This window comes from Prinia subflava, chromosome 11 (assembly GCF_021018805.1).
Source record: "Prinia subflava isolate CZ2003 ecotype Zambia chromosome 11, Cam_Psub_1.2, whole genome shotgun sequence".
Lineage (NCBI taxonomy): Eukaryota > Metazoa > Chordata > Aves > Passeriformes > Cisticolidae > Prinia > Prinia subflava.
Genome location: NC_086257.1, coordinates 2,743,866 through 2,770,506, shown reverse-complemented (window position 1 = coordinate 2,770,506; position 26,641 = coordinate 2,743,866). Strand labels below are relative to the sequence as shown.

The 26,641-nt window shown below is 51.7% G+C and overlaps 1 protein-coding gene across 4 annotated transcripts in view; it reads right to left on the bottom strand.

The window, feature by feature from the left end:
- Positions 1–487: 487 nt before the first annotated feature.
- Positions 488–26,641, bottom strand: part of ARHGEF4 (Rho guanine nucleotide exchange factor 4) — a 213,670-nt gene continuing 187,516 nt past the window's right edge. For all 4 annotated transcript variants that reach the window (XM_063407860.1, XM_063407861.1, XM_063407862.1 and 1 more), the window contains 9 exons: positions 13,462–13,641; positions 10,336–10,512; positions 9,163–9,342; positions 8,332–8,564; positions 6,377–6,506; positions 5,460–5,591; positions 3,977–4,220; positions 3,285–3,362; positions 488–2,059 (listed from right to left, as the gene is read on the bottom strand). In XM_063407860.1, coding sequence (XP_063263930.1) covers positions 1,902–2,059; positions 3,285–3,362; positions 3,977–4,220; positions 5,460–5,591; positions 6,377–6,506; positions 8,332–8,564; positions 9,163–9,342; positions 10,336–10,512; positions 13,462–13,641 — 1,512 coding nt within the window. In that variant the 3' untranslated portion in view covers positions 488–1,901. The remainder of the gene's footprint in view (positions 2,060–3,284; positions 3,363–3,976; positions 4,221–5,459; positions 5,592–6,376; positions 6,507–8,331; positions 8,565–9,162; positions 9,343–10,335; positions 10,513–13,461; positions 13,642–26,641) is intronic.

Genomic DNA, 26,641 nt, shown 5'->3' with positions numbered 1-26,641 from the left:
ACACTTAGGGTAAACACAGAAATGACAATTGCCTTGTGTTACTGAGTGGTGCTGGCTGCAACTGCCTGACATACCCGTGTGTGTGTCTGTGTCAGGGTCTCCTGGTCACCATCTCCCCCGTGGTGTCTGTACACACCTGCAGTGCCTCAGTGCCTCTGCTGGGCCACGTGTGGCTCTGGGTGTCCTTCAGTGTCCCATGTCTGTGCCTCTAGGTGTCTGTGTGTGTCTGTTGTGCTGTACCTGCCTGATCTCAGTGGCTTCTGAGAGAGATTTTGTGATTTGTTTTCCTTTTTCCCCCCCAGCACTGACCCAGTGACCCCCCTGTGTCGCCGCTGTCCCCCCATGCAGTGGCGGCTCTGAGGTCACCTGCTGGCCCCTCTGGCTGAGCAGCCCCTTGTGGAGCTGCAGGAGCACAATCCCCACAGTGACTTGGGAAAGAAACAGCTTCACACAGATAGATGGGCTGGAGACAAACACAGGCCGAGAGTCACTTTTACAAGTTTCTTTATGAAATTAAATGTTGCCCCTGGTCTGGGGGGAAGATATAGTGCAAGAAGGACTTTGTACATGCTACTGAATTCGGATATCCCTGGGTGACCAGACTTTGGTCAGCTACAGCATCGACAAACACTGGATTTCTGAGCTCTGCAGACAGTTAGTGCTCACCCACACTTGGGCTGGAATGAGCTGGTGTCTTCCTTCCACTGTCACAGGATGTCTCCTAATCTAGGGAATTCAGTCAGTATGGCTTCTAACTCTCACTATGGTAAGGCAAATCTTTCTTTTTGCTAATCAAGGTTTAAATTCATTCCTTTTGGCCACCATTTGAAACTTGGGTACTTAAAAGTGAGGTTCTTTATGCCGAATTTAGGCCTTTATAAAGTGGTTTTTCATTTTTAAAAGTGTCAGTAACACTTCTTGAATTTGAGGGTCGTGGGAGTTTGCATAACAATGACGTTGCAGAGTTGAACAGCAGACTCTGACTTCTGGGAGCTATGTTTGCAAATATTGACCTTTCTTGAAAAAAAAAAAAGAAAAGAAAATTTAAACAGACAAAACAGGCATCAAGTTAACAACATCTGACAAGAACAATTACAGACTTACAAAATACACAGTTCTGATTTTTACCATAAATAAACACATTACAAACAATGAGCATTTTCATTGGCCAGGAAATATGGCAGAATGATGGAGAGACGAGAATCTAAAGAATTGAGCATGGTATTAATTAGGCACATTTTTCTCTACCTTATGTAACTCAAACCCACTAGAGATTCTTTGTGTTGACTCATGCTGCAGGTTGGCACAGTTTCCGTCGAACACCGTTCAGCAGCGGTGCTGGCTGAGGGAGGAGGTCACAGTGCAGTGCTCACTGTGCCCGGTGCCTGCAGAGGCTGCTGAGTTAGCCGGACACGGAGGAGGCTCTGAGCTCTGAGCAACGCAGGGCACGGGGCTGGGCAGAGCACAGGGGTTCATCCCTCCTCCTCTGGACTCTGAGCTGTTGTTCTGAGCACGGCAGCGGCCACGGGGCCAGCGGCTCCAGCAGCTGCCACCCCCGGGGACAGCTGCCAGCCAGCAGGGGTGGGCACAGCGGGGAGGAGCCAGTCCAAGTACAGCTGACAAGCCAAACCTCCCGGGCTGCGGCCCGTCCGTGTCCCTGCTGTGCCCCTGGAGCTTTGCCTGCTGGGCAGGGCTGGCCCATGGCAGGGCTGGCCGTGGCGCCGCTGCCCGCGGCCTCACCTCGGAGCCGGCGGCTCAGGCGGGCTGCAAAATAAATAGGGAAGGCAGGAGCACGCGTGGCATCCTCTGTAAACACAGCATCGGATGAGCCTGGGCTCCACCTGCCAGGAGCGACCATAAAGTGCTTTCTCAGGAGGGTTCAGGCACAAACGCGGCTGCCCCTATTTGCGGAAGGGCGTCAGCCTGCTGATGTTCTGCCAGAAGTTCGAGGGCTTGCGCTTGGGCTCTGCCAGCATGAACACCTGCTGCTGCGGCAGCGCCGTGGGCAGCGTCGGGTGCTTCTGCCGCATCAGGAAGTCGTAGTAGGGCCTGGTGACAGCTGGGACGAGAGGGGAAGCGTGTTAGGTAAACACAGCTCCTTTCCCCACCACCACCTCCCCCAGGCCCATTAAAGCTGCAGGGCTGTGAACTGGGTTTGTCTCAACGTTACTCTTCCTTAAATTAGGATTAGAGCTCATGTGGAAGGCCCAGAAAGGTGCTGCACAAGTGTCAGGTGTTGTGCCAGCATGACAGCAGAGCAAAAATAATACTAATTAGCTCTTAGTGTTTGTTGACAATTGACAAAGTTACTAAGGGCTCGAGAGCTGCAGCTGAGGACTGGTGACAAACCTAGCTGCTGCTTTGGCTGTGCTGGGAGAAGCAGCTGCTGTGCAAGTGCTGCTGGTGCCTGCACAACCTCCTGGGCTGCATTTCTGTGTAGGAATGGTCAGTGCCCGCGTGGTGCACAAGGCTGGTCTGTGCAGTCTCCTCTAAGGCAGGGCCCCAAGGGCTTTGCTCTGTTAGTGTGGTCTGGCCTCCTTCCAAACTTCCTCTTTTGCAGCCAAATCTTATTTCTGACCCTTTTTAACATTTAGCCAAGCTTTCTTTCAGGAGATGTGGCTGAGCTGTAAGTGCTGCCTGGTACCACCAAGAGGAAGTGGTTGCCTCTGTGGGTTCAGAGGAAACCAGGCAACACCTCTTCCTCTGGGCAGAGAGAAGGGGAAGGTGACACCCCCAGGGCTGTCTTCAGTCAGCTGTGCTGTGAGCACAGGAACCTTTATTTTGCTTGACTTCCCTCTCCCCTGGCCCCTGCTAATTGTCCTCGTCTCTGACAGGTTGAGCAGAGAGCTCTGCTCAAGCCTGGTACCCACCCCTGGCACCCTGCCCAAGGTGCAGGGTTCAGAGCATCTGCCACAGGCACAACTGCCCAGCAGGAGCAGTCCCTGCTGCAGTGACCTCTGCGGCCCTCTGTGCCCATGGGGATTGCTACAAAACTTGTCTTTTGCCAAGGGAATGCCATGGGAAAGCCTGGCTCCTGGGGAGAGGCCTTGGACCAGAAGCTGCTGGCTTTTGGCAGAGTGCTGATTATTTGCAAAGTGGCTCTCCTGGAGTGAGGAACAGTCTCCTGCCTCCAGCCATCTGAATCCACCAGGAATTGCAGTGCAAATTGTCACCATCTGGCCTTCTCAGGGGTTTGTTAACGCCACTTCATTGGAACTTCTCCCGTGTAGTAAATACAGAGCCACCCTCCGTTCTCAGTGTTCCTGTGCTCAGGTGTGACTCACCCTTGGGCTTCCCAGCGTGGTGCTGCTTGCTGGCATTCAGCATTGCCTGCTTCTTCTGCACCTCCGTGATGGAAAAGCCTGGAAGATAAAGCAGATTCCTGTCAGCAGCAGCCTTTGGTCACCATTTGGTACCTCGGGAGAAGACAGGGGTGGGCAAATGCCTGAGGTGAGAGGCCACAGTTCCTGCCAAGGCTGGGGGGCAGGGCCTGTTCCCCCAGCCTGTGCTGTGCTGCACAAACCCCCCCGGCAGGGTCTGCTGCCCCTCAGCCCACGCTGCACTGGGGAGAAGCCAGGCCAGGCCAGTGGTGGCTGAAATCTTTCAGATCACACCGGGCTGAATTAAGAAGGATTTGGACAAAACAACACAAACCCTCTTGTACAGGGAAAACCCTTGACTGAACCTCTTCTGTACTGTTCTGGACCCTCTGTGTAGTGTATTGACTATTTTGTCAGCCCTTCTTGAACTCCTTAAGGCACATCAGGCTCCCTGAGGACAAACTGCAGTGATGGTTTGTGGTGGTTTGCAGTTTCTTAAATGCACGGATTTGTTCAGAATGTGTAATTCAGCAGCCCAGAGCATGGAATGGCTTCCCCACCCTTTCACTCCTCAGGCATTAGCCGATGGGTAAAAAAAGGTGAAAAACAAATAATAATAATAATAAAATAATCTCCCAGCATTGCTCTTTCTGTACCTGTCTCCTGGTCGAGCTGCACCTGCCTCCTTTCATTCTCAAACGCCTTCAGCCAGCGCTGTTTCTGCTCAGGCTTTTTTGCACAGAATAAATGGACTTCCTCAGTGTCTCTGCAGTGCAGCTTAAATGCATTTTTCACACTGATATTGAAGTCCTTGTCCTTCCCATCCTCCACATCCAGTATTTCCATGTCATCCATGTTGATCCGACTCTTGTAATACAAGATGTCCCTGCGCAGAAGGTCCTGGAAGAGAGATCACAACAGATGTTGCTGTTTCTTGGATATGATGGAGTATTTGACCTTCCTGGTATCATTGCAGACCTGGATTTGAGTGTGTGGAACTGCAGAGTGCTGAGCTGCTGTGGGCACTGCTGGGAACTGCATGCCTTGTTCTGGCAGTGGGGTCAGGACAGGCTGCCTGTGTTGGGGCCTGTCTGCTGCCCTGAGGCTTGGATGTTACACACAATCCCAAATCCTCATTAAGCTCTGACAGAAAACACTATTTGAATCCTTCAGTTTCAGTTCAAAAGCAAAAATAATACTAATTAGCTCTTAGTTTTTTGTTGAAAATGAAAAGTAACTTTGAGAACAGTGATTTTCATGCCTAAGGTACCTGGAGCTACCTGCATGTTGTGGAAAATGCAAAAAACAATTGGCACATTCAGTTCTGAAATTCCAGAGGAATGTGTAGGAATACATAAGACAGAGACTCAAACAGACTCAATTAGCATAGCTGGTTTGATAACCAAGATGCCATGGCAGGAAGAAACAGAACTGTGAAGATTCCAGAAGATAAGATTAAACCTGCTTACGGGAAGAGAGGAGATTCAATCAACTTCTGCAAGCAAAAAATTATTGTAAAGTGCACGAGTTGTCTGTGTGTTTTGTAACCTGATTATTGTAGTAAAAATTATTAGCCTGTCTGAAATAGTATATAAGCTTTTGGGAAACCTGAGTAAAATCGAATTCTGATCACCGAATCAGTCTTCCCATCTCGCAGTCAATCGCCAACAGAAGGTACCGTTCACTGGCTCCACCAGGGAAGATCTTTTATTACTCAGCTTATGAAAAGCATCATGGGCTGTACTTACAAATTCCATGTGCTGTTAGCACGGCCTTACTGACTGCCAAGGCCACAGCTGCTCATCAAAGCTGCAGCTTTTCCTGAATACAACACTAAGGTGGGGGTTCAGTAAAAAACAAGGTATTTTAAAGAATTGTGTGACAATACTCATAACTGAGTTGTACAGAGTAACCCCAGAAGCAGTGCAGTGCTTTCCTCTTTTGCTGTGAGAATCACACCAGTACCTGATTGCTGTGCTCAGGTGCACAAAACACCTGAAAGAACAGACTGCAAAGAATGCCCAGAGCAGGCTCCATGCCAGGAGCACATGAAGCCAGGAAGAATTAAGGAAACAAAGGGGTGGAGAGGGAGCTCACTTAAATCCATCAGCACAGCAGTAGCCAGCATTCACAGGTTACCTTCTTGCAGCAGACAAGCTGGTGATCGAAGAGGAAGAACATCCTCTGTTGGCTCTTGGCTTGAGGGTGGGAGATTTTGGCTAATTCTCCAGAGTAGATGAGTTCTGAGCTTCTGACTAGGACATCTTCTCCCTGAGAGCAGCACAAAGAACAGGTTGGTCTCAGCCTCATTGGAAAGTGGGAGTCTGAATTCCTTCTGCCAGAACTCATCTGGGAATGAGAGAGAGCCTCTGTGCTGGAGGACAGGCCTTGGTACATCAGGCAGACACTGTGCCCTTGGCACCCAGGGAATGGGAACTGAATTTGCTTAGAACAACAGCATGTTAAATTTTTAAATTCTCCTTTTCCAGGGAGTCTGCTCAGGAAAGCTGCTCCATCCCAGACATAAAGGAGGCACATAATCAGGGAGCTAAGAATTTAGCCTGACATCCTTGGGTGGAGAGACAGTGTGGGTTTATTAAGTCTAGGACTTAGAAAATTAGTATTTTGTTTCTTTTATTTAGCAATTTTTTTTCATGAGTCAACAGGGAACCTTGGTTTCCTCTGTCACTATGCCAGAACTTGCCTTTCTGCAACAATAACCTGGCTTATTAAGAATTAAGGGGCAATTCTGCTCATCTTGAGAGTCTGAAGTCACTCAAGATACAATGGGGGGCAAGAGAAATATGATAGAATTCCACTAACCCACCTACATGCTGATTTCCTTTTGCAAGGAAAAACAGGGAAGCAAAAATCCCAGGGAACATGCAAAGGTTATATGCCAGACCTGCTCAGTTGTACTAAAAGATCATAACTGTTTAAATAAAAAATAAGACTCTCCACAAAGACGGGCAGAGAGCTGAGGTGAGGCTGGACAGTGAGGTGTCACTGTAGAGAGAAGCTGTTGGAAGGGCAGAAGAGGAGCAGGAGTCTCCCACCTCCCAGTCCTCTATGGAGCTCTGCCACTGGGCGATTTTGTCGATGTTCTCCAGGCGCCGCTTCCTCTCGTTGATGAGCCGAGCCACGTTCTTCATGGCGTTCAGGGCAGCCTCCACGTCCTTGAAATCCCTGCGGGGGCAGGGGCGTTAGCTGGGCACAGTGAGCGTGGCTGGTGGCCCTGCCCTGCAGAGGAGAGCAGCCTGCACAGAGCTGGGGACGGAGCCTGCACAGAGCTGGGGACGGAGCCTGCACAGAGCTGGGGACGGAGCCCGCACAGAGCTGGGGACGGAGCCTGCACAGAGCTGGGGACGGAGCCTGCACAGAGCTGGGGACGGAGCCCGCACAGAGCTGGGGACGGAGCCTGCACAGAGCTGGGGACGGAGCCTGCACAGAGCTGGGGACGGAGCCCGCACAGAGCTGGGGACGGAGCCCGCACAGAGCTGGGGACGGAGCCCGCACAGAGCTGGGGACGGAGCCCGCACAGAGCTGGGGACGGAGCCCGCACAGAGCTGGGGACGGAGCCCGCACAGAGCTGGGGACGGAGCCCGCACAGAGCTGGGGACGGAGCCCGCACAGAGCTGGGGACGGAGCCCGCACAGAGCTGGGGACGGAGCCCGCACAGAGCTGGGGACGGAGCCCGCACAGAGCTGGGGACGGAGCCCGCACAGAGCTGGGGACGGAGCCCGCACAGAGCTGGGGACGGAGCCCGCACAGAGCTGGGGACGGAGCCTGCACAGAGCTGGGGACGGAGCCTGCACAGAGCTGGGGACGGAGCCTGCACAGAGCTGGGGACGGAGCCTGCACAGAGCTGGGGACGGAGCCTGCAGTTCCACCTGCAGTCTGACACCTGCTCCCGGGGCAGCCTCTCACACACTCGCTGGGTTTGAGGCACACGTTATGGTTTCGTGACAAATCTAGGGAGAACCTCTGGGGAAGGGGGTAAGTAATCAAATTTAGCTGCAGAGGTATAAATATGAATTGCTGGAAGAACCTCCAGGTTCTCATTTTCTTTCTGCAGCATATTCACCATGCTGCTGCTCCCATGCAGGGACTGCTCTGTGGTGCAGAGGTGAGGCAGTTCAGCAGTAACTGGTTGTTTCAAACAGGAGCTGATGGTTTATCTGGCAGGGTAGGACAGAGGCTCCCCCACACACCATCTGTGGCCACCAGCTCCTTCTGCTGAGTTCAGAGCGGCTGGGAAGGAGCTGAGCTGCACAACTTGGCTCTGAGGCAGCTCTCAAAACATCTGTGCACTCCCTTAAAGGAGCCTTCTGCTCCGAGGTCAGCTTCAGACAACATGCTTAGAGATTTAACCAGACATGCTTAAAACCACTCTGGGAAGTACCAGGGCTGCAATTAGGAAGGTGAAATTAAGTCAAACCACAATGGACCAGTATCAGCACTTTCATACAGATTTTTCATGTTTTCAGATAATTAAGTGACAGATATTTGACCAAAGGCAGTGCTTCCACCCTGAAAGTGAGGAGGGATTTGGAGGCCTTGGAGCTGGCACTGATGGGGCACCAAGTGTGCAGGCCTGACTGCTGCAGGGCACAGCTTCCCACTGGTGGAGTGCAGCTGCATGGACATTTTGGGATGCATTCAACCAATGCTTTTGGAGGCAAACTTCTCAACACCACCACCAGAAACATGCAGCTCCAAAGTGTGCACATGCTGGTACCACAGATACATAAAATAAATAGAGCCAAATAAAACAGAAAAGGGCCATTATAAAGTGGACCTTATAACTCTCAATCTGTGACAGGAAAGCTCAGTGCTACTGTAGTAGAAAATTATGTGTTTGACATAAATACCACCTTGTTTCCTGGTTTCTACAAGGTAACCTGTAAGAACTGTGGTGTTGGCTGCAGTTAGCACTGCCCTCCATGCAGGTTTCACCACAAGCCCATTTCCACGAGAGCAGCCCGGCTCCCTCCCTCCCCTCAGCTCCTACCTGTGCTGGGGGTTGGTGTACTTGAGCAGCTCTGCCAGCTGCAGGGGGTACTTGCAGATCTTCTGCACGGGGGTGAGCAGGAAGCCGTCCAGGGAGATGTCGATCATCTTCTGCAGCAGGCGGCACGCCTCGAAGAAGTAAACGTACTTGTTCACCTTGGTGAGGCGCGACAGCTCCAGGCACGCGTTGGGGTGGTTGTTGCAGTACTCGGAGTAGATCTGGAACTCTGTTTGCTGCAGGGGACAGGGAGGGAGTCACTGCCCACATTCCAGGCCATGCCCTGGCACAGACTCCTCTGTGTGTGTGGTGATTCGTATCCTGTCTCTGGAACTGCTCAGGGATTTGTTTCCTCCCAGGCTCTCAAGCACTAAAACTGGGGCGGGCAGGGTGTGTTACAGCTGCAGCACCTGCAGCCCGTCTGAGAGACCCAGACATTCCCACCTGCCCTGCTCTGGGCTCAGCTGGATGCTCTTAGTGCCCACACCAGCCACAGCTGATCCTGCACTGACCTGAAAATACCATCACTGCAAACTGGGTCCCGCTCCAGATTTTGGAATCTTCCTGCATTTTCCCTGAAGTACCAAGGTCTGACAGGGATTATTGTGTTCAGAAGATAAGGTGCTTTCAAAATGCTCTTCCCACAGCCACAAGAGCTGCAGTTCTTTGGGAAGTGGGGAGGGGCTGAACAGGGCTGGGGTGGGGGATGGTGACATTTAGTTTGGTTGGATGGGTCTTTTTAAAGAAAGCTTCAGTTCTGTCAGATAAATTTCTAAATCCTCTGGCTTAATCCATGCTCAGCTACCCCTTTCCCATGAAGTTAAATTTACTTACATATTCCAAGAAGCATGAGCCAACCTCACTCAGATGTGGGTGGTCTTTGTTAAATTTCTTCTCTAGTGCTTTAACAAATTTCTTCTGGCACCTGTAGATGTCCTCGATATTCCCAAAGATTGTTTTCAGCTGCTCTTCCGTGAACATGTCCGCTCTCTTGCGGCACTGCTTGATGTAGCCCTAGGGAAAACCAAATTGGGAAACTTCCTGGGCATCTGCTCTGTGGCAAGAGAAAGCCTCAAGGACTGCAGTCAGGTGTGCACCAGGTCCCTGTATTCCCCTCCTGCAGAGATGTACCCCTCTTTAACTATTATTTCCTCTAATGTTACCCTAAACACGGCAGAAATAGAAGCTGCTACAGCTCGTGGCAGCCCCGGGCGATGCTGCAGCCCCCACCTGGAGGAGTCAGAGCTGCTTCCCCTCCTGCTGAAAAGCCTTTCTGTGTCTGCAGGCAGTGGGGTGCTCTGGCCCCAGCACCAGTGGATTCCAGTTAAGGGCAGTTGTGGATGTGGTTTGGGTGCTGTGAGGAGCTGCCCGGGTGACTCCAGGAGAGGAGAGCTCCGAGGGCTGGGGGACACTGCAGCAGGAGAGGTTGTTTGTAGGTGTGTGCTCTTTGCCCCAGCTGCCTCTGCTGGCAGCCACTACACTTTGGCACCATTGCAGTGGAGAAATCTGTTCCTGCAAAAATCCCAACTGCCCTCACTCCCCCAGTGTGCACCATGGATCTCTTCTAGAAGAGGTGTCACAATATTCAGCATATTTGACAGTAAAGGACCCAATTGGCTGAGCATCCCCCAGTGGTTTTGATCCGAGCATGACTTGCCTGAAGGCTGGAGTTGCTGATTATATTACCACAGAACATATATTAGAGAGGACAGCAGTGCTAGACATTTACTTTTCTCTGGCTTGGGAAATTCAATTAATTCCATTTAATCAGAGCACAAGTGAGTGCTCCAAATGCAGAGGCATTTGGGATTTTGCTGTAATGAATTGTCTTCTGTTTTCTGAGCATGTAATGGCATTCAGCAGAACTGAGGAACACACAGTCTCGTTTTCAGAAGAGAAATTTACCTGCAGTAATTTACCTGCTCAGGGCCCTTTCTGGGCAGGAATGGGACGCAGCCCATTATCCTTCAAACAAGTTCTTACAGTCCCTTCCCCTTTATTCCTTACCTCACAAATGTCCTTCAGGTGCTTGATGTAGTCTCTCTCTGTGCTGATGATCTCATTGATGACGTTGGTCCTCATTTGGTCCTTGGTGGTCTGGCCCATGCCGAAGCTCCCGTCCTCCTTGCCGCCCTCCACCTTCAGGGGATAATCCTCCATGGGCTCATCCTGGTTCACGCGCAGCTGTGCGGGCACACAAGGTGTTCACTGTTTGTACTGCCAAGCACAGCTCTGCCGGGGAACTGCCGGGGAACTTTGGGACCCTCGGCTGCAGGGCAGACTCAGACTGAGCGGGGACAGGGTGTGAAGAGGGCTGTGTATTGCCTGGAAGCACTCTCCCCCGGGGAGGCTGAGCCCAGACAGTCCCCCGCTTTCAAGCCCCATGGGAGCTGCTCATGGGTGGCTTTAAGCAGGCATTTCTTGTGAACAGAAGTCACAGGAATAACGTGGAGTCCTTCAGGAAGCATGCATATAAAATCAGGACAAAAATGGTTTATCGAGAGAAATTTTCTTAAATATTAGAAGGAGGGAGGGGAGAACCGGTAAAGGGTTGGGGTTTTATGAACTTTATTGCTCTCGTGCTGTCGGTAACAGATGGCCCCTCGGTGTCTGCGTCCCCAGGATTATTTAAAGAGAGTTCACTGCTGCAGTAAAAGCAGCTGCGGTGGGCACCGAGGTGGGAAAGCAGGGCCGGGCAGGGCTGTGCGGGACTGCCGGGCCCCCATCAGATGGCAGCACCGGGCTGGAGCCGGCACGGGCCGGGCGCTTCACCCCGGGCTAAGGCTGGCACGGGCCGGGCATTTCACCCCGGGCTGAGGCTGGCACGGGCCGGGCATTTCACCCCGGGCTGAGGCTGGCACGGGCCGGGCATTTCACCCCGGGCTGGAGCCAGCACGGGCCGGGCATTTCACCCCGGGCTAAACCTGGCACGGGCCGGGCATTTCACCCCGGGCTGGAGCCGGCATGGGCTGGGCATTTCACCCCGGGCTAAACCTGGCACGGGCCGGGCATTTCACCCCGGGCTGGAGCCGGCATGGGCTGGGCATTTCACCCCGGGTTGAGGCTGGCACGGGCCGGGCATTTCACCCGGGCTAAGGCTGGCACGGACCGGACACTTCACCCCGGGCTAAGGCTGGCACGGACCGGACACTTCACCCCGGGCTAAGGCTGGCACGGGCCGGGCATTTCACCCGGGCTAAACCTGGCACGGACCGGGCATTTCACCCGGGCTAAACCTGGCACGGACCGGGCATTTCACCCCGGGCTAAGGCTGGCACGGGCCGGGCATTTCACCCCGGGCTAAACCTGGCACGGGCTGGGCATTTCACTTGCCAGCTTTGCTTTGTGTGTACTGCTGTGGCTCTCGGAATGCCCGTGGGAATACTCTGAATGTGACTCAAAGGGTCTGTCCCAGCACAGAGGAGTGAAAGGTAGGAAGTTAAAACACACATAATTATCGGAATTTTTAGTACAATGACGCAGAACTGCTTTAGACTTTTCATGTACTTTCTTCTAGGCTCTATACACTTGATGGAAATACACCCACATATAAAAAGCAGTGCATACCCCTCCCTGTCAACACAGGCACAGCTGACATTTACTCACTGCTGAAGCCCTCGGGATGTGCAATCCTGTTCTCCTTCGCTGTGAGCAGGACATCGGCAACACTCAAACCCCGACCCTGGCCTGAAACTCGTGTGGAGTGAGAGCCCTGCGGTCTGACCCAGCTCCAGGCACGCCAGCCCTCCCTGCAGCGAACTGCAGAGCTGCAGAGCCGGTGGAATTAGCAGGAAATCTGTGCCCGGCTGCTTGAGTAAGTGTTGTGATTCCTCCATTAAAAGAATTTCCTATTCTTTTATCCCTAATGCCCAGTACTAGTCTGCTTTACTTTGACAAGTTTCTGCCAGCCAGGACAATTGAACTTATCAGTAACAGGAAATAAAAAAGTCTGTGTTTTCATTGCAAAAAAAGCAGTGCTGAGGTTTTGGTAATCTTACTTGTGAAACATTCCACTGTTTGTGATAATTATCTAGCTGAGCCCATCTTCTGCACCTATAACAAAGCATTCAGACCTGCCCCACTTCTCCAAGGGCTCTTGCTACAGACACCAGATGACCTCGTGTCACCTCCTTTATGCTTCAGCTGCTTTTGGGTCACTTGTGATCCGAAGTGACCTGGATAAAGAGCTAAAGGGCTGAGAATCTCTGCCCTCAGGCACCTGATGGCCTTTGCAGCGCCAGGAGCCTGCCCGAGGTGGTGAAAGCTGCCAGGCACCCACACTGACAGTGCCAGGAGAAAGGAAAAAAGCTTTTCTCCTCACAGCAGGACAGCACAGCACAGCAGGTACCACCCTCCTGCTTTCCCCCTGCATGCCCTGAGAGTTCAGATGTGTTTCAGAAGGCTCTGCTGGAAATGCAGCCTCTGCACTTGGGACTGTCTGGGCTGCTCTGCACAGCTCCTCTGTGTGGGCTCGTAGCTGGCACCAGGGGACAGCCTTGACCCACGAGCACAGAGGTCTCAGATTGCCCCATATGCCCCCAAGCCATTTTTTGTGTTTTCTCCTCCATTTTTAGTGCCTGGCCTTCGGTGCTGTGTGCCTGCCCAGCACAGGCGGGCTGGGAAGGTGCCTGTGTGCCATCCTGGCACTGCTCTGGCCCAGCACCAGCTGCAGGGAGCTGCCTTTGGTGCCCTGCCCCTCTCCAGTGTCTAAGTGGGCACAGAGTGGAGACCTGTGCCAGCTGCAGCAGGGGTTCCTCCAGGAGCTGCTGCTTGTCCCTGGAAGCGGGTGCCGTGTGCTTGGGCACAGATCAGCCAATATACAGATGGGTAAGCAGGAGCCAGGCTGCAAACCTGCAAACAGAGCAGCCCCCAGCTGGCACAGCTCAGCTCAGCTCTGCTCCAGTCTGGAGCTGACCCCTTTGCCCTGATTTACTCATGTAGAGGGAGTTCTCCACACTGGTGGCTGCTCAGGCAGGAGGGCACCCTGTACTTGCAGAGGAACACTAACAGGACATGCTGAACCATCTCTAGCAGTGACAGTCCTTAGGAGTCAGCACAGAACATCAAACCTGGAGAAAAAGAACAAACCCCTGGTGCTAATGGAGAGGGCACAAAGAAGGATCAAGATCTTACCCGAACAAAGCTGGCTGGAAACCAGCCTTCACTGTCCAGAATCCTCCCCCACCACCACTCCTTGTTGGTGGCATCCATCACTTCGATGACATCGCCGGCCTTGAATCCCAGCTCCTGGTCATCCATGGTGACGTGGTCCCAGAGGGCCTCTGCATACACCACGCTGCCATCGCTGATGAGCTGTGGGCACAGCAGTCACAGTCAGTCCTGCACGCCAGCCGTGCTGCTACCCCTGCAGCCCCCTGAGCAAGCAGGACTCGCTGCAAGGCTGGCATTGCTTCACCTGGCCCTCCCAACAGCATTTATTCAGAATCTTGCACACATTTACTACCATAAAAACATAAATTATGTCATTTCATACTGCTGGCTTTGCCTCAGCCAGTAAACAAGGCTCAGTGGTACCTTGTTTGTGGAGGGTGCTCTGGTGCTGCCAGCGCAGCTCTGCTTTGGAAAACCTTCAAATAAAACCCTGAGCATCAATATTTAGAGACCTACTTCAGAGCAGAAAGCATTTGGAGGCCTCAGAGCCCCTCTGGAATGGGTAGAGCCTGAAGCCTTTAAGGTGGTTAAACATAGCACTTAGGATGCTTAAAATAAGACACCTGGAGAGTTTTAAGCAATTATACTGGGGAACAACAGCTATTTACAACATGCCCCATAGAGGGAAAACAGGACAATTAACCCAAACCCAAAGCAAAGCCCATGGGAGCTGCAAGGGGGCTCCTGAGCACAGGGATGCTGTGCCTGCTGCCACTGCTGACCCAGTGCTCCCACCTCAGCTGTGGGGGACCAGCAAACCCCTGGGTGCTGCTGCAGGGCTCTCTGTGGGCTGCTCCTGCTGGCCACCATCAGTGCCCGATGCCACTGCTTTATCAGGTCAGTCTGCCTTGGATTTCATCAACTACAGAGCACACACAGAGTTCCCGGGGCCTGGGTGTACCTGGGACTGCCTGAACACCAAAGACTTTCCTGAGAAGATGGAGTGCATATTGGAGTTCTGCTAAAAAGGACTTGGCCATGGTGGAGTGGCAGTGAAGGTCTATTTTTCTCCAGGAAAATGGGGCAATGATGAATTATGGGAAGACAATGGGAAGACAGTCTGCGAGGCACATGGGAGAAAGAGAAAAGCTGTAGGAAAGCCACTGTCCCTGGGAGGTGTCCCAGCACTGCACAGTGTCACCACAGCACGCAGGGCACGGGCCACCCAACCCCTTGGGCACCCAGAGGTGTCCCCTGCCCTAGGTTACTGCCTCTGCCCCTCCACAGAGGAGAGACAGGCACGCTGCAAAAGAGCGTCAGGATGATCGTGAACTGAGTAAATCCGAGCAGGGTTAACGAGGCATTTGAAAGCAAATTGAAATGCAGTCTGCCTTTGGACAGCAAATGCCCCTTCACTGAACCAGAAACAGCTTAATGCAGTGTTTCCATTCTGACAAAAATAATGGGATGATGGGGAAGGAGAGGGTGAGAGGTTTCCCCTCATCTACACAGGCAGCGTGTAGCCAGAGCTAGGTGAGATGCAGTGCAGTGATGCTGTGTATATCTCTGTGAAAGCAGGGGATGGATCCATGTGGCAGCAAAAACAAAAGGGTTATTGATGTGCTAAAAACAACAGAAGTGCCTCAGAATGGTCATGGAGAAATTAGAGCCTCCCCCCCACAAAAGGTGGTGGGATCAGCCCAACTGAAGAGCACTAATGCACACAGGATGGGAAACAAGGAGGAGCCCAAGGCTATGGTGCGGAAGGAAAACTGGGATACAGCTGCCACCACAGCAACATGGTGGGATGATTCTCACAAACAGCAGTGCTGCAGTGGGTGGCCAGAAATCCTTCAGAAGGAACAGGCATGGCAGGAGAGGCAGTGAGGGAGCGCTGTATGTTTTGATGATGGTGGTGACAGGGTGGTGTCCCCCTCTCTGGAGGGGCAGCAGAGGAGCAGGCACTGATCTCTGCTCTCTGGTGCCCAGTGACAGGACCCACAGGCATGGCCTGAAGCTGTGTCAGGGCAGGTTTAGGTTGGATATCAGGAGAAGGTTCTCTCCTCAGAGGGTGCTGGGGCACTGAACTGGATCCTGAACTCCCCAGGATCAGGGCCCCAAGGCTGCCAGAGCTCAAGGGATGTTTGGACAACAGTGTCAGACACAGAATGGAATTCTTGGGGAGTCTGTGCAGGGCCAGCAGTTGGACTTTGATGATCCTTGTATGTCCCTTGCAACTCAGGATATTCTATGGTTCTTTAAACGTATTTATCCATGATGAGGATGGATGAGGGGATTGAGTGCACCCTCAGTAATTTAGAAGTTTTAGCTTTTTCCCATAAAACAGGGACAACCAGAGTAGGGAAGAGAGAGGATGTAAAGGTGTATTTTTCCAGACTTGGCTGTCAGACTTCAGCCCCAGAAGAGCAGCTGGGCCGTGGGTGAGGGTGGGTGCACCACTCTCAGAAGGAGCTCTGCTGGTGCCCATCCATTTGCTCTGGGGCTGCAGCGCTGGTGCTGTGCAGACCCAGCAGAGCCCAGCTCCTCCTGCTGCAGGGAGGGAGAGCAGCACCAGGGGGAGGGGGCTGGAGCCCAGCCCTATGGAGGGGGCTGATGGAATTCTCAGGTCTCATCTCAGTGCTGGCACTCACCTGCACTCAGGTCCCAGCCCTGAGTTACTCATCCCTGCAGGGAGGGATGGCTGTCGCTCAGGAAATGGGCAGAAGCTGCTAAACCTTGGCAAGAGTGGCACCCAGCAGGCTTTTCAACACCCAAACTGTGACCAGCACACACAGCACAGGGCTCCTTCTCCCACCAAAAGCCTTCTCTCTGTGCTGAAATACGCCAGCCTGGAGCAGTGCTCCCAGGGTGATGTGCAGGCTGCTGCACACACCGTGGCCATTTCCAGACAGACCAAGTGGCCTTCCTCTAGCACTGAGAGGATCACACAAACAGAGCACTGATGATGTGAGGGCAGTAATACCACACAGGACCACGCTGTCACATTTTGGTAACGAGGTGAGAAGACAGGAGCCCAAGCCTGACGTAGCATGAACAGCACATGGGGCTGATACACTCAGCTCCCAGAGCCACATGGTTCTAGTCAGAGTCACTGAAAGCCACAGGGCTGAGTAGAGAATCCTCAGCTGCTATTTTAATCCATCCATTAATATTAATACCTTACATTTTCTCTATTCAACAACAGCCATACTGGGGGTATGATTTGCAAAATGCAGGAAGTCACAGCTGTGAGATCACCAGCCTGGCCAAACAGGCAGGCAGGACACTGCACAGGAATAAATAAAATACACATGAACAGCTAGCCAGGATTTGTTTAACTGACAACAAACACCATGTTTCTAGGGAGGAATGAGCTATATGGAATAAAGCATGAAATAAAGAGCAAAAAATATTTCATCTGTTCCTGGGATTGTCTCAGTGTAATAGGGCAGCACTCAACACCCCTTCACGTGTTCAGGCTGCCAGGCTCTGCCTGGTCCCTCCCTGCCCTCTTCCTCCCGTGCTGGAAGCCCAGGGAGGGCAGGCAGTGCCCAGGGATGGCCGTGGGCACAGCTCTGCTGCTCTCTGCCCACAGGCCAGGCTGTGCCTCACACTGGTGTTTTCCACTGTATCCAGTCCAGCTCCTGGGCTGATACAGCAATGCCCAGCACACCCAGCCCCTCTCCCAGGGCAGGCACTGCTGGGCAGCTCAGAGCCAGGGCTGGCATCTCCCTGGCACAGGAGCGCCTGCGGTGCCACAGGTCCCTGCAGCAGGGAGAGCCGCCCCAGCTGGGCTCCGAGCACTGCCCCACCCTCCCCTGGGGACAAGCTGCCGTGGGGACAGAGGGGCAGGGCTCTCCCACCCCAGGAAGGGTAAAACACCAGCAGGGGCATGGGTTTGGGCAAAGCCTGTTGGAGGTGGCACCATGACCCGGCTCTGCTGAGGGAGCTGCCCAGCGTGCAGAGGGGAATGCTCACCTGCCAAACACCCCCTGGCTCAAAACGCTCAGCTCACCACACTTGGGTCTTTGCAATTAAAGCAAGGTTTGAAAAACAACTGGTAATGTCCATATGAAACAACATTTATGTGCTGGCTTTGTAATGTCGAGAACAACTCAGTACATGTTCTTGAAAAGGCTCAAACGAGTGGACAGCAGAGAAAAGTCAGGAGAGAGAATGCAAAGCAGCCACACCACTGCTGCTCCAGCTCCTGCAGATGGCAGTGGGGAACACAACCAGAAATCAACTTTTTTTCTTTGTTTATAAAAACATTTAACTTTCTAGACAGCAGCATTGCATTTGCAACCCAAAGGCAGCACTAGCTCAGATGCTTTGAGTCTGAAAATCGAGGGCAGCTCTGTTCCTGCCCTGGCCTTTCTGTGTGCCCAGAGCAGCCCCAGGCTCCTGCTCCAGCCCTTCCTGCAGGGAGGGGAAGGCACTGGGGAAGGCACTGGGGCTGATACCTTGGAGTGCCTCCCTAGAACAGAGGCTGGACAAGATTCAGAGAATAAAGTGGGTATTTATTAAAGGCCTTCAATAGATGCACCTTGGGCACTCAGATCCTCCCAGAGGCTGCACCCAAGGTGGACGATGGTCACGAGTTTTTCAGACAATTCTAAGTTTGGTCCATTTCCATATCAGGGGTTAATGCTCCCATTACAGCTTCAGGTAATGAAGTCATTTACCCCCAGTTTGCTCCCCCCAGTTCACTTTTTTTTACACTTTCAGGGCCTGAGGCTGTGGGGTGTCCTTGAGTTCCAGGCCCAGAGGGATTGTTGTGTCTGACCCAAGTGTGAAGACAGTAGCTAACATTCTGTATGGAGTTTGGAGTTACACACTAATGCAGTGCAGGATTTGAAAAACACAAAAGCTGAACTCCCAAGGCATCAGGGCAGCTCCTCCCGTGGCACAGATGGAGGGGAGGATCGATGCCTGGCCCCTCCGAGCAGTGTCTGCAGAGGCTGCCAAGGAGGAGACCCCGCCAGGGCTTGCTCAGAGCTGCCCCAAATTGAGTCCATTACGTTGGGCAAACAGACCTGGCGTGTCAGGGCTTGTTGGCACTGCAGCTCCTCTGTCCCTGTCTGTCTCGGGCTGGACACCTTGACATCATTACCTTACATGTCCTGGTCTTGTTTGGACAGGACCTCCAGGCAATATTAACAGAGATAAAAGATGTCAGCAATTTGCAGAAGGAGGGAGGAAGATGCCTTTAGGAAATTTTTATCTTTGAGCTACTCGTTTCTATTTGAATAAAATTTGAATAACTTTCTCTTGACAATGCCAAGTACACTGGATCATGCAGAGCTAAAAAATAAACCCAGGAGCAGCAAAAGAACTGGGAAAAGGAAAGATCAGGGAGAAGGGGCCAATAGAATGGAATTTATTTTTCAGCCCTGTGACCCTAAAAATTTTCCACAAAGAGCACCTGAAGCCAGCCTTTTGTGGTGAGCTAAAATGATTGCCATGAAGCCTGTGCTCATTGCCTGACACCCTGAACTTGTGTGTGACAGGCTGAAGCTGAGCTGGCCCAGCACACCAAACATCCAAGCCCTGCAGCAGTCCCGACCCCAGAGGCAAAGCCCTCCCACAGCTCCAGTTCTCCTCTGCCTCTCTCATGCAAGGTGTAGCAGAGGAGTGAAAAAAAATTACTTGCACACATGCCCCAAAGTTGTGCTTCATTCACACAAATACTTATTTTCTCTGAGCATGGGCAGACGCCAAAATTGGCCTCTGCCTTGAGCTGAACCCATGGGACAGTTTTGAAATTGTCCTGACAGCTTGCTCTTGCTTCTTCTCAAAACCTTTAGCTTCACTTCAAATGAGGGACAACAGAGATTAAATTTATCTCACAGAGTTTCTGCCACCTGAGCAGCAGGCAGTGAGTATGGGTGAGTTCTCTGCACTGGCCTTTCAGAGCGTGTCCCCTGGTGGGGAGACAGGCACCCCAGGGAAGGTCCATCTCAGCATCTCTCAGCACCATGAGCTAACCCAGCCCTGGGGTTCCCGTCTCCCCTCGCTGCCAGGCAGGATTTGGGCTGGCTCTGCCTGCATTGCTGCTGCCTGGCTGCAGGGTGCCAGAGCCCCAAGAGAGCTGTGCAGCCAGAGCAGGCCCTGCAGTGCTCCTGCTGCTGCAGTGCCCGTGCTGGCAGTGCCACCAGCCCAGCCCGTGTGACAGGGCGCGTGTCCCGCGTGGGCAGCTCGTGTCACTGCCCCATCCACAGCCCACACGCACTGCCACACACGCCGTGCCCCCGGCCTTTGCTGCCCTTTTGCCTGCACTGCGAGCTGCACATTTTTCAGCACAGATTTTGGAGACTGATTAAGGGCAGTGGAGGGCTCTCAGGCATTCACCAAGCACTGCAGATCTCCATTCAAAATATTTTAATTTGACAGTGATTCTCCTTAACAAATCTAAAATGTCAGTCAACAAAGATCTTAATCCAGCTAAGTGTGCTACACTGATATTCCACAGTGCTGCTTTTTTAATCAGTGCCTGTAGTTAAACTCCTCATGTGACATCTAGTACAGCTGCCTCCATTTACCAAACATTCAAAATTTGTCATCATATTTATTTGGTAAGAACTATTTTCCACAAAACCATTCTGACTGGCATTAATTACATTATTCCCTTTTATTTATATCATCTGAGTCCTGATTCCCCCTCAGACGTGATTTAAACAGATGGGAGGAGGAGGAGGAGGGTCCCCTGTGCAGCAGGCAAGGAGAGGCTTTGAGATCTCCCTTTACCCAGCGCTGCAGGAGGGGGGAAGCAGTGGAGGGGGCAGAGCTGGGCTTTATGTTGGGTGAACTCTGTGTGGAGAGAAAGCCTGCCAGGGGTGCCTGTCCCCTGGGTGCCATTGAATGTGATCCTTTGGACCCCAGAGAGATGCAAGAACCTCCCAGTTCCTCACCCAAAATGTGGGAGCTGATTATTACAAAGCAAAAGGAAACAACTTGAAAACCGCTTTCAACCATTTTACTTTTGGCTGCAATAACTGAGGAAAGTTCTTGAGAAGGTGTGGGGACAGTCACCTGAAGCTGAGGAGGACACCCAAACCACCTCGACCCTGTCAGTGCCCTCAGGACTCCAACCATCACTCTCCCACAGCCTGTCTGTCAAGGGAGACTGCTAATTTGGGGAATAAATCCCTAACTTTTGGCAAAAGGAAAAACCAGGAGCAAAGCCCTTCCCAAGCCTCTCAGTAACTCTGCAACACATTGTCTTTGTGTCACATTTCAGAGCTGCACACTGCAGTTGCTGGTAGCATGTACAGGAAGAAAAAAGCTGTAAAGCAGCTTCCATCTTAACCTGTCAAACAATTTCCCAGAGGACATTTATTGAAATTCCTGTATATAACTAACTTATCTTCTGGTATAAGTGAAATGTATTTTCATTCTTTCTAAACAAGTAGATACAACGCAGAGTGACAGGGTGCCAAAAAGGCAACAGAAATTCCATGCTGCCAAATGTGACACAAACCATTCCCAACACAAGTGACTGACTAAATGAGCTGCTCCTCAGGAAGGTCTCTGCAGGGCCATTTGAGAAAACATTGGCCCTCCCCATCAGGGTCAGGAGCCCAAATATCAGGAGTGACTCAGAAAGGGAGAGGAGAGCTAGGCAAGGCACAAAGAGCAGCATGAATCAAATGTGGGAAGAGTTTCTAGGCCAGCACAAGCTAAACAGACCTTGAAGCTCAGCAGAGACAGGTAGATGGAGGGTGGCCACGAGCTGAAGGCTCACACAAAGGCTGTTTCTAATCCAGGCTGCTGGGTGCCCAGTGAAATCACCAGGCAAGAAGCTTGGGACAAAAGCAGGACCTTGTCCCTGTGGTGCATATTGAAGCTGTGCCATAGGAAGCCCCACAGCCAAAGACAGAGGTGATTTTAAAAAAGATTAAGCAAATGTATGTCCTTCAAGGGTATTGAAACACATCCTGTCTGGATACAGCCCATCCAGGACCTTAAACTTGCCTCTGCTCCTGGGCAGTCACCAAGCACAGGTAAAAGTGTCACTGGCTGCCCTGCACACCTGGGCATTAGGGTGGTAACATTTATCTCACAGAGCATTAGGACATTAGGGCAGTAAAAAGCACAGAAGGAAAGGAATGCTGACTATTTGTATTACCCACAGATACTTCTAAAAAGAGCAAGCCCTGAGAGTGTGAACCTGGCAGGCACAGCTACATCCCACGAGGTACAGCAACACTGTCATTCAGGTGGAAAATTAGCAGTTGCCAACACAGTAATTACAGGGACATGAGGATGTCCCCTGGGGCAGGGCTGCTCCTCTCCTGGCTGGGACTCCTCAGCACTTCCACACATTCCACAGAACAGATCCCACACACTCCATCCTACCCGAGCAGCCCTCACCAGGAGCACACATCTGGAGCAGCCATTCATCCCTACACATGGGTGTCTAACTCCTGGCATGCTTTTCTTTTCTCAGAAAGGAGGATGGAAGTGTAGCCAGGGACCCCTGGCTGTCCAGGTACTGCCTGGGAGACAGTCCCTGCACACAGCTCAGGGCCATACCTACAGGAGCAGGTACATGCCACATCCTCACTCCAAATGTCCAGACCCCCCTTGACAATTTAAGAGCTCAAAGGACCTCAAAACCTCCTTAAAGACAGAAAACTTGAATCATTCCAAAGCTCTAAATCAGCTTAAACAGCTTAAACTGATCTAAGGCCCTACAGTGTTTTAAGCATTTTAAACCCATCTAAAGCCTTAAAGTGGCTTAAGGAGCTTGAAATACTCTAAGGCTTAAAAGTGGTTTAAGCATCTCTAACTTTTGGCTCAGCCACTCCTCGTTCCTGTCGCAGCTGGGGCACCCCTCACTCCTCACCTGAGCTACACAGCCCCAGAACAGCACCTGGAAATTGTCCATGTACCCTTCTCCTCCTTCCTTTGGTTTCAAACTCTGGAAAGGTGAAAGGGGTTGAACCCTGCACTGAACTCTCAGGTCTGAACAAGACTCTGACCTCAGGCTCACACATCTAAAGTTTGCAGTTTCTGGTTCCAGTCTGGCTGCAGATGAAAATTGTGTCAGACTGCCTGACTCCCACTTCAGCTCACCAAGAGTTTTGAAGTCTACACTCACTGCAGAGGATGAAGCAAAGCTGGTTACCACAATTTTTGCATTTTTTGGGATTGGAAATGGCCCAGGATGTTTCTGTTTGGTTGTTCACACGTTTAACAGTGATTGCTGTTGCACCTTTTTTACACTGCCATTTCACAGACACCCAAGTAGGAACTATTTTCATCAGAAAATTTTATTTAATGCTACATTAACACATTTCTGTGTCATTTATGCCTTCCCCATTCTCCTCTTGCTGCAGCTGCAGGACTACCCTTCCTCTGTGCATTCCCACCAGCACATTCCCTTGGGATATTTCCTCTCCTTCTCCCTCTCTGCAGGACAGCTCCTGGTTCCTGTGTTTCTCTCATGATTTAATTTTGGAATTTTTCCTCTCAACCTCTTCTTTTGCTTTCTCTTTCATCATTATTTCTTTGCACAAATGAGGAATATACTCTACAGATCCCCCAGGATAATGCATCCAAACCAGTCCAGCTGTAGCTATCCTGACATTCAGATTTGTTGAGAATAAAAGCTGCATCCTGACCCCTTGAAGAAGGACAAGAAAAGGAACCATGTAATCTCTGCCTGCTGATGACTCTTGCCCCAAAAGAAACAGCAAGTTATGGAATCAGTTATAGCTCAAAGGCAGATTAATCTAAATTTGTTTTAAAAATAAGGTTAAAGAAAACACTTAAAAGCAGATACAAATTGCATTGCTAACAAACCCTTCTGAATCATCCCAACTCAGCATCAAGCCCAAAACACAGTTTATGGTTTTCCTTCTCATGTGTGTGCATGAGTTAACTGCCATGGAACACACTGCAAACACCACGTGAAATCATTTTTATTGCTCCTGTCTCCTGTGAAAACATCTCCCTTGCCTTAGAATGTGCCAAAGCCTGTACAACACTGGCGGGTGCTGGCAGGCATGATGGGCCAACACACAATGTTTATCAGTTTCCATGACATGGCTCAGAGATGTTCTCCCTGCCTCAAAAGAACCATGCACAGGTTAGTATCTGTTTTCTTTCTTCACTTTTTCCTGAGAGAGAAACCCTGCAGGGTTTTGGTGACAAAATTTATATGTTCCACCACTGCCACCACCACCCACCGCCTTCCTGGCGATCTCTTTCCCATTGTACACACACTGGGCTCCATCCTTTCTTCACAGAACTATGAATTGCTGTTTGTCCTATTGTTTGAAAATGGGGCAGAGGAAAATCTGAATAACAGAGAGAGGAGAAGAACAAAAAAAGACCTTGATAGTGTCTCACTGTCAGGCAAAGGAGGCTGCCTCAGCCTTTGTTTTTGCTTAGTATCTGTAAATATAAAAATGAGTCATTTCTTTATAGTCCCTGCAGGAGGTTCTTCAAGTTATGTACACCTTGAAAAAAACACCTTTTCCTATAGAAAGTGTCCTGTGCTAAGTAAAGAAGATGTTCAGGAAGCAACAGCTTCCTGGGATCTTCTGAGGCCCTGTACTATTCTGCTTTTGAATATATGCATTTTCTTCACTTGTCTCACATCCACATCATCTGGATGATGACATTTAATGGCCAAAACAAAGCTAAGGCCTCAAACCAGAACCACATTTCTGTTTCCAAGACCACATTGCAAACAAGTCCTCGAAGTCCAGGAGACCAAGGCAGCTGCTGCTCCTCCTGCAGGACAGGGCTGTGGTCCAGACAGGGAATCACACACCCCGTGCTGGGCACCACTCCTGGCACCCTGACTCCCTGCACGACCCTGTCCAGCAGCACAAAGGGGCTTTGCAGAGGCAGCTCAGTTCCAGCTGAGCACGTTCTGGTAGGTCAGGGTGTGATGGCTCCTGCCATTCCCAGCACTCCTCTCTTGGCATCCAGTGCAAATCTTCTCACTACGTAATTAGATTATGCTTATTATATCGAGTGCTGGCTCCTGGGCACTACAAGTGTGAACTGGGACGCTAAAAATACCAAGCCATGACTCCTTAGCAGCCTGTCTGTTCCTAATCTCCTGCTGGAACTATTTCATCTGGTGAGGTGAGGAAAGCTGTGTTGGGCTGCTGCTGGGAGAGATCCCAGTGGATTCACACAATGCCTATATCCAGTGTTTTTATTTCCATATAACATTTTCCACAGCACTGCAGATACTCAACATGCCAGGAACAGACCAGATCATAGTTCAGAACAAGCACAAGCAGTGGAGCCCTGCTGGAGCTGTAGCCCCACAAAGAACATTCATGTACTGCCCCTGCACTGTGGCCACTGCAAACCAGCACAGCTCAGCAGAGACAACAACTGATCCCATTCCTGAGCTGATATCCCAAACACAGCACTGCACAAGCACAAGAGTTTGAGGTGTGGGCCCTGAGCTGTTTGCTCCATGCCCTGTGTCCCCTGGCTTTGACCAGCAGGAGCAGCAGCAGGAAGGACAGAGGGGGCTGAAGGCAGCCCCTGTTCCCCCAGCTGGACAGGCTCTACCTGCTCTGGCACCAAGGGACAGCACAGATTCAGGTGTCCAGAGTGAAATGGTGCTCTCCAGAGGGAGAAGCAGGCTGGAAGGGGCTGTGCTAGGGGCTCTCTGCAGGGAGGGGGAAGGGGAAGGCAGGACAAGACCTCTGTGCTGCAGCAGGATGGCTGGGACCAGAACCCCGTACCAGGCCCTTGTTCCAGAGGGCCAGGTCTCCTGGGTAGTTCCAAGGGAGAGCAAACTCCCGAATTTCCCTCTCTGTGGTCCCTCACACCTGGCTGACTCCTCTGCTGAAAGGCTGAGCAACACCCTCTTGGTACTTTGGGAGACATTTTTCTTTGAGCACGGGTGAGCTATCACATTTATCAGTACAGATGCAGAAAGCTGGCACGCACACAACAGGACAGGGAAAGCCACTGTGGTGGAGACAGGCCCACATCACCTCTTTGAGTTCCAATTCTGCCACTGCCAGATGCAGACACAGAGTGGGTGCTCTGTGTATGACATCAAGAGTCATGCCTGGAGTAACCCTGGCCGAAGAACACATACAAAGATTTATATATAATAATTTTATTCCAGTTTGCAGCACACTCTGTAGTTAACAAGGCCAGTGACACAGCATGAATAACAAGTACTCTCCATCTAGAAATCTTTCTTTAACCTGTGTAATGTGGCTTCTTTTGTTGTAATTTTTTTATTTTATTTAAAATCAAAACACTGGAAGGAGTAATTAAAAGTAATTGCTGATGGTATCATCCTAAGTGCTTACTGTGTTTCTTATCTGGCCAGCTCATGCCTTGGATTCCAAGAATAAATCACAAAGACAGCAGATACCACATATCACCACAGAGATGAATTTAGCCTGGGAGAACAAATTAAGCAAAGATATAATCTAAAGCCCAGATCTCCCTTTGGAAATGATGTCTTGGTCTTGCTCCTGCTCACAGATGCTCTTTGCTCTCACAAGGCTCAAAGCAGAGCAGTAGCAGAGCTCTTGCCTGTTAAATGTCCTGGTGAACTTGCCCCACGCAGGGAGCACAGCACATCCCCGTCCCTGCAGGGCTCAAGGGTCAGCACATCCCTGTCCCTGCAGGGCTCAGGAGCCAGCACATCCCTGTCCCTGTCCCTGTAGGGCTCAGGGCATGGCACATGGCACATCCCTGTCCCTGTCCCTGTCCCTGCAGGGCTCAGGACATGGCACATCCCTGTCCCTGCAGGGCTCAGGGCACATCCCTGTCCCTGTCTCTCGGAGCACCTCAGGGCACGGGAAGCATGTGGGCACAGCAGGGATGAGGAGGAGGAGGAGGAGCTGTGCAGTGGCCACAGCAGGACTGGATGCCATGCCCTGCTCCACAGCAGGAGCTGCGGGCACAGGGAACAGCGGGCACAGGGGGCACAGGGAGCAGGGGGCACAGGGAACAGGGGGCACAGGGAGCAGCAGGCACAGGGAGCACGGGGCACAGGGAGCACAGGGAGCAGGAGAGACAGGGCTCCCCAGCTGCCTTCCCCCCTGCCCTGCAGTGCTGCTCCCTCCCTGAGCTGTGCCCTGGTGCCAGGGCAGGCCCTGCTGCTCAGGTGACAGTGGGGAGATCACAGCCCTTCCACAGAGCACCCAGCTCTCCTGGTAGATAAATCCACCGAGAGCAAACAAAAAACCCAACAGAAAGG